Source organism: Malaclemys terrapin, chromosome 10, assembly GCF_027887155.1.
Source record: "Malaclemys terrapin pileata isolate rMalTer1 chromosome 10, rMalTer1.hap1, whole genome shotgun sequence".
Taxonomy (NCBI): domain Eukaryota; kingdom Metazoa; phylum Chordata; order Testudines; family Emydidae; genus Malaclemys; species Malaclemys terrapin.
The window spans coordinates 62,861,676-62,869,520 of NC_071514.1; the positions used below are offsets into that span (position 1 = coordinate 62,861,676).

At 41.4% G+C, this 7,845-nt stretch overlaps 1 protein-coding gene across 1 annotated transcript; it reads right to left on the bottom strand.

The window, feature by feature from the left end:
* Positions 1–5,700: 5,700 nt before the first annotated feature.
* LOC128844295 (coiled-coil domain-containing protein 70-like) lies at positions 5,701–6,648 on the bottom strand. Its single transcript, XM_054041888.1, has one exon. It carries the CDS (start codon positions 6,646–6,648, stop codon positions 5,701–5,703), a length of 948 nt encoding a protein of 315 aa, XP_053897863.1.
* Positions 6,649–7,845: the final 1,197 nt, after the last annotated feature.

Genomic DNA, 7,845 nt, shown 5'->3' on the forward strand with positions numbered 1-7,845 from the left:
AAACTTTTGAATATACAGAATCTTTTAATCACTAGACTGCCAGACCATGTTGAGCCTCATCTGGTTTGTTTACCTCTGTCAAACTTTGTTCCCGTACATGATGTAATGTATTGTGATGTGATTGACACAAATTGACATGAAGTGTCACAACAAAATGTGCCAGTCTGGAAATTCCAAAAGACAGCTCCCCCCACCCACTCACCAAGTTGGAGGTGCTGAGCATGTAAATGAACTGGAAAAATGTCTCACAAATAAAGCAAATGTTTCTCATTGCCAGTAGGTAGAACACAGGAGGTGACTCTTTATCTTTGGTTAAACTTCCATTTACCATTCTGGAGGCCAGGTCCTACAGCCTTTTCACATTCAGCCTTATCTCTAATTCCATATCAAGAGCCATTAGCTGTGTCTCCACCAACAGTCCCCTTACATGCAAACACCACACCTGCATACCTTGTTCCCAATCCAGTATTGACCACGGACCCTCAACTATCACTTGCGTTCAGACTGATCAATGCTCTTTATAGTAGAAGCAGTTCCCAGGGAGACACATGCAGTGTCTTCTGTGCTTGGCTTTTGGCTGCTGATGCTCACCACGGTTCTGTAGAGAGTAATGCTTTGGCCTGCAAGTTGCAGATGTGTCTTTTCTGGCTGACATAATCCAGGATAACTGTTGGGACTATTATTATACATGAACAACACACTCCTGGAGGGAGTGCAAGGTATCAGTTTCTAAGCTAGTGTTAGTCCCACAGTTAAGAAATATTTGTTGATATGATCAACTCCTCCAATAATCACCCCATCCTGAAAGTCCTAGTTTTTGGAAAGATGGTTGAAAAGATTTTAACTCCAGGAATATCCAAAGACTTCAAGTCTCTTTCAAATCAGTCAGTCTGCTTTTAGGCCTGGGTATAGCACAGACGCTTCATTGTTAGTGTTAGTTAGGGTTACCATATTTGAACATTCAAAAAAGAGGACACTCCATGGGGAAGTGAGGGGGGTATTTGCACCAGTATCTACCAACTCACGTTGTATTAATGTGTTGTTATACTGTTATATATGCTGTGCGCTACATGTTGTCTATATTGAGTATATATAAGAAAAAGTGATATGGCCTCAAAAGTGAAGTTTAATTATTTAAAGTTTACTGTACTTCTTTATATGTAGTGAGTCCTTTCCTTTCACCAGTTCTTCAGTTTTCTTTCTCCTCATGTGCCCACACATATTTCTCTGTAGATCAAATTTTTCACAGCAGTGGTTGATTGCTCTTTAAGAAGGCATGAAAGTCTTTACAAGAAGTTTGTCTGAAGTTGTACTATACAAGTAGAATTCCTTTCAGTGACCCAACATTCAAGTGGTTTCTTTCCTTTGTCCACTGGCTTTGCATCAGTGAAAAAAATTCACTCTACATTTGCATTGTGAGAAGGAATAGCAAAGAAGAACTGTGCAATCTTTAACAGTTCTGAATGACACTCAATGTTTTTGGATTTCTCAAAATATTTGGTCCACTTCTGGTGTGCTAGCAAATAACTCTTCATCACTGTTGCAACTTTCCATAAACTACTTCAGGTTGCTGACCTGATCAAAACACTTCACGTCATCTGTTTGCATCCCCTTATTGATCAGGTACTTGGTACAAGGTTCCACATCACTCCAAGTCGGTGTCTCACTTAGAGTAATCCACCTGAAACAAGAGAAGTCTTCCAAGGGTCTAAGCCACTTCTACAAATATTTTAAGCATCTGCTGTACATATTATCTACGTCAGCACAGAATTTGTCACACGCTTCATCAATTCCTTCCATGTGCTTTTGTGCCAGTAGTCCCTTAACTTTCAGGGACATAAAATTGTGAGTCTTGCGTTCAAGAAGGATAGTGTGAACCGAGTTCAAACTTTTCAGCACTTCCATGACAGAATTGCTTTCTCTTTTGATTTCTTGGATGTGAGTTTGGAATACACTCATGAGTGAATGCATGTGCCAGAGGTAAATCTCTCTTAAGGTTTGTCCTGTGACAAAAAGAATGACTTCAAGGCTGGAAACAGCTGTATCAGCCTTGTAATGCCTGGAAATAATAACAGCCATCGTGTCTTGCCATGAGAAAGCAGCTTTCTCTATTCAACGTCAACAAACCCACAGTACTCCTTCAGCCACTCAGTTCGGACAGTGTAGATCTGAAAGTACTGGTAAATTTTAAAAATAATGTTCTCAATGTCAATGTTCATTCTTTCTGCTATATCGTGAACACAGTTGTTCAAAATGTGTGCTGGGCAACCCACACCGATTAATGTTCTCTTCTGCAACAACTTCTTTAAGTTTGCAAACACATTCTTTCCATCTTCATCATGCCAGAGTCCTCCAAACATTGTATTGCAGTTGTCACCTGTAAATGCAATACACTTCTCGAACAAAACATTTTTTTCAAGTGTTTCTTTTACGTAATGAGCAATCGTGTCGGCAGTCTCATTAGGTGTGCTCTGGACCTCAATCAATTTTGACTGCAAACCGCCATTCTTCCAGTTGAAATACTGAATAATTACTGGACATATTTTCACTGAACCGTGATTGCTTCCATCTGCAGCAACTCCACAGTAAGCTATGTCATTTTCTTCAAACGTTTTCAGAACAACATCAACAGAATGCGGTGCAAGCACAGAGATAACAATTGCTTCTGTCTTGGTTCTAGCATTTGAAAATTTCCATGCTACTTCAGAATCAGGGAATGTCTTCAACAAGACAGATGTGCAGTCCATTGACTTAAAGCTATTATGATGCTTAATGATGTGAAATGCAAAAGCACCCTCTGCTGCAGTAACAGCATCCTCTGATTTGCTGCCTGGTTTTACAAAATAATCTGTCAATTTTGTTGATGAGCTCTCTCCTCGAACTACTTTTTTGTGCTTGTCTGAGTCCACATGAGTTTGTAAATCATTAGTGCCTTTATTTTTCACAGAGACATAAGTACCAGGTCTACATACCAAGCACTCAACTTTCCATTCTTCTCTACCACTTCGAAAACATGGGTTTTCTTTAGTTTTGCAGTGAATTTACACTTTCGTTTTGGCATTGTGTTTGGGGGCAGTAAAATAAAATATCAAATAAAGAGCTCTTGAGGAAACATTACTGTGCACAGTACGAATTCAGAAAAGACACTGAAATTGTCGACGTTGCACTATCACCACTATGGAAAAATGATCGTACCTGTCTGGAACCATAGGACTAGGTGCCAACTTTCCCTGGCGCTGGTGGGTGCTCGTGCCCCCCAACCCCAACTCCACCCCTTCCCCGCCCTCATTCCAACCCCTTTCCCAAAGTCTCCACCCCTTCCCCACCCCCATTCCAATCCCTTTCCCAAAGTCTCCACCCTCTCCCTACCCCATTGGACCCCTTCCCCAAATCCCCACCCTGGCCTCCTCCCCCCTCCCTCCCAGCTGCGTGAAACAGCTGTTTCGCTGCACAAGCACTAGGAGCTAGGGGGGAAAAGCAGGCACTCTCTTGAGTGATCAACATTCACTTTCTTTCTTTCTTTCTTGAATGATCAATTCTTCTTTGGGGGAAAAAGAATAATGACAAAATCCTGGACGTTTTTAGATATTTTAAAATTCCTCCCCGACAGTGATTTAAAAACCAAAAAGCCGGACATGTCCGGGAAAATTCAGATGTATGGTAACCCTAGTGTTACTTAGTGAATTCCTCTTGGAAATGCTATACCATATGCTGAACAGCTTCCATGGAAATTGCATTTTGAGTATAGGTTAGTGATTGTTTCTAACCCGCCGCTGAAGTCTCCATCTCCTTGGCTACATATTCCTACCTGGCTAACAGTGAAAGGGAAAGGATGTTTGAGTTGCAGTATTTGTTATGAATTGAACTCCATTTCCTGTTCACAAATAATTTGTAAGCCAGAATCAACTGATTCTAATTTTTTTGAATGTTTTTGTTATTTGTCAGAATATACTGAAAAGTTGGGATGAGCAGATTTTGGCTTCATAAACTGATTACTCTGGTGATTCACTATCCATTATTAGTGCTGCAGGATTGGTCATTGTTGTTCTTCTCCTCTTTATGCAACAAACATAATATGAAGGAACCACACAGGGCCAGGGCAGTCCAAATAACTATGTTTACTAACTATATACAACATGCAAGGCCTAGTTATGTATATAAACTACTGCTCTGGAAAGGTTCTGACGGCTTCTGGAAAATAGAAGACAGTGGTAATGGCATTGTTTTTTCCTGATTGGATGACTGGAACGTTTAAGACCAGGACAATAACGAACAGAGAACAAGAAGTGATGCCTGAAACATTTCCAACAGGAATTTTTGTACATAATGTATTCATGCTAAAATTGATGAATAGAGCTATTTGAGAAATGGAATTATTTTTCATGAAAATTTTCACCTCCCCCACCCAACAAAAAATCCTTTTCGGGGCGGGAGGAAAGGGAAGGGTTTAATTTTTTTCAACCAGTTCTATGGGTGTGTCACAGAGTGCGCCACTGACTGCTTGTCTGGCATCCCCTCCTGGTCATTCTGGGGATTAGCTCTCAAGGTCAATGCCCCTTCCTGCAGTTGCACACCATCTGTTTCTCTCTCTCTCTGCAGTCCTCTCTCACTCCAGGAACCGCAGCGTCCTCTTCATGATTCAACAATCCAGTCAGGTCTCTCAGCATTCCCCTCTTCTGGGGTATATCAACGTATTTCCTTCAGCAGTCTTAGGCAGTCTTCCCATTCGCTGCTTCAGGTGCAACTCTTTCAGTGGCGGGTAGGTGAACCTGGACCCAGCCTCAATTCCAGGTTCTAGTCCAGGGAACCTCAACCCAGCAGTTCTGGGCTTTACTCTCCCAGCCCTGACTGCTTCTTCCCTGGACTGCTTCCTTCCTCCACTCCTGGTTTCCCCCTTTCTCTGGCAATACCTCCTCCCTCTTCCCAGAGTATGACCACTGCCCTATCCCAGCAGGAGCCTCTATTTGGTGACTGCTTCCTGGCTTTATAGGCCCCACCTGTTCCCGCTCAACTGAACCTGCTTGCCATCAATTCCCTGCTCTCTGGCTCTCCCTCCAGGTGCAGCCTGTGGAATTAATAAGCCTACCCAGCCACCTTAACCCCTTCCAGTCCTGGGTGGGGTGGACACCCCATCACAGAGTGGTTAAAAAGGAGATGATATTTTTGCAAAAATATTTGCAAAATTTCATCCCATTTTGTTTCATTTATAATCAAAATTCAGAAAATTTCAACCATCTCTGCCCATGAATATTTTGCAAATATCAGGAAATGATCGGAATACATGAAAATAACAAAAAACATAAACAAATTGCAATGTGAATAATAGGAAATCAGACTTTGCAGTTTCATTTCTTGGGTAAACATTTTTAAAAAGAATTTCAGCCATCTGCAGTGGGATTAAGGAAACCTGGACCTGCAAGGAAGTTTGTGTGTGTGTGTGTGTGTATCCAATTCTCAACTATTTTTAGAACGACAGTAAATAACTTTGGTTGTTGTAAACGCACCCACCTGACAGTCCAACTATGACACAGCTGAAGGTAAAAAATGTAATAAAAACATACCTAAGGGTAAAATAACACTCTGACGCTTCCTTTTTCTAAAGCTCCATCAGGACTTTATTAAGCTTCTGGGGTCAAAGGAGCAAATCTATATGTGTTTCAATACACATGAGAACCCAGTGGTTGGCAGCAAGGTACTCCTCTAGACCTGCCTTGGCCCCTCTGGTGCGTTTGTCATAGTATGTACAGCTGGGCCATGATCACCATCAACATTATTCTCTGCAGCTTGAAATAGTTGTTCTTCTCCTGCTGGGCTGTGTACTTCCTTCCACAGGGCATATTTCTCATCCCACAGGACTTCTACCATGTCCCAAAGAGCTCCTTTTTCCTCTTGTAGGTTTTGATCATTCTCCCTGAAAACCATGTACTCTTCCCAGAGGGCCATTTTATCCCTTGAGATGGCCATATCCTCCTCCCAGAAGACCTTGTCCTTCTTCCAGAAAGCTTTGTATTCCTTCCAGAAAGTATTGTTCTTCTCCTGGGCAGCTTCATTCCTTTCCTGCAAGGCTTTGTTTTTCTCACGCAGGGCCTTATTTTTTTCTTGGAAGCCCTTGTTTTTTCTCTGGAAGACCCTGATTGTTTCCCTGAAAGCCTCATTCCTTTCCTCAAAGACCGCAATCTCCTCCTCAGAGACCTTGATCTTCTCCTGGAAAGCTTCAATCTTTTCTTGAATGGTGCTAAGCTGTTCCTGGAAAGCTTTCTTTTTCAGTTGGAAGGCCTTGATCTCTTCCAGGAAGGCCTTGTTGTCCTCCAGAAATGCCTTGATCTCTTCTATGAAGTTTTTGTTCTTTTCTCGGAAGGCCTTAATCTCCAATCCCATGGCCTTGGCTTTGTTCTCCTCCTGAAAGGCCTTGATCTCGTCATGGAAATCTTTGTTCTCCTCCCAAAAGACCTTGATCTCTTCTTGTAAGGCCCTTTTTTCCTCCTTCAGATTCTTGCTGAGGTGCTTCTTGCGGAGGTTAGTAAAGGGTGCCAGACGGTTCTTGGTCTCCTGCTTTGTGTTATGCGAGACAGATGTCTCGTTGTTTATTCTGACCCGTAAGGTGCCATAGTCCAACCCTCGTTCTGGTTTTTGCTTCCTGTGGTCCATCAGTCACTGCTGGATTTGGAGATGATTGGGTGAAACAAGGAACCTCTTGAGCACAAATGTGCTGCTGTACAGAGCACTAGCTGGTAGCCTGTGTGAGGAGCAGAGCAGGTGGGTGTCTGTGAAAAGGCTCACGCAGGACCACTAAAGCAGGAAGTCAAGAAATAGAAATCAAACAAGCAGCATTAGCTATGAAGTTTATAGGATTGAATTAAGCTACATTAGGGAAGGTGCCTCCCTTTTGGGTGTCCTACTTGAGACTTCTTAAAGGATCCTGATTTTCAGAACATGCTGAACAGCCACTCTCTGAAAATCAGGCCCCTCTAAGATGTTTCAAATTTGGCACTGAAAAATGGAGGCACCCCAAATCACTAGTCCCTTTTGAAAATTTTGTGTACGCAACTACTCTGTATTATATTTTGTTCTTACCATCACTTTATAAAATAAAATCCCTTAAATTACTGGTCCTCAATATGACCAGCATAAATTTAAGTAGCCAGATTTGATAAGGTATTGTTAAAAATTGGGGTCTGACTTGATTAAAGGAAATTATAACTACAGCAGATATTTTTATAGACATACTATTAGCACTTCCTGTCCTTGTGGTTCTTAATATGTTAAGTATTGGAAAGGTAGTCTTGTAGGTGCTGATGATGCTGTGTAAGGAAATCTGGGATCTCTTCCCCGATCTGCTCCTTACATTCTGTGTTGTATTGAACAATTAATTTAGGTTGAGATCTTACATCCTATTCAAACTGAGTAAGGATTGTATCTTATCTGCAAGTAGGCCAGTTAAAATCTCTGGCACTACTAGCAGATTTGCCTCGTAACTTCTTTGTGCGTCAAATGGGGATGGTAATACCCAAATTGGTGCTTGTGAGGATTATGAATTCATGAATGTTTTGAAGCATGTTGAATCCTCAGGATGAATGTGCTGCACAAAGGCCAAGAATATTTATTATACACGTTGTCTTTATATTAAAAAAAATTGCAAAATAATTTAAGATGCAACTACTTGTAGTTTAGACATTGAAACTCATTTCTGCATTCAACGTTTAAAAAAAATACCATGATGTTTGGAAAATGGGCCTACAATTCCAATTATGTCCCATTGTCTGTAGATGATGAGAAGAAACAACTTGGAATAAGTCGAGTGCAAATATTTTTATAACAGTTCTGGAAAAATACTAAATCATCGAT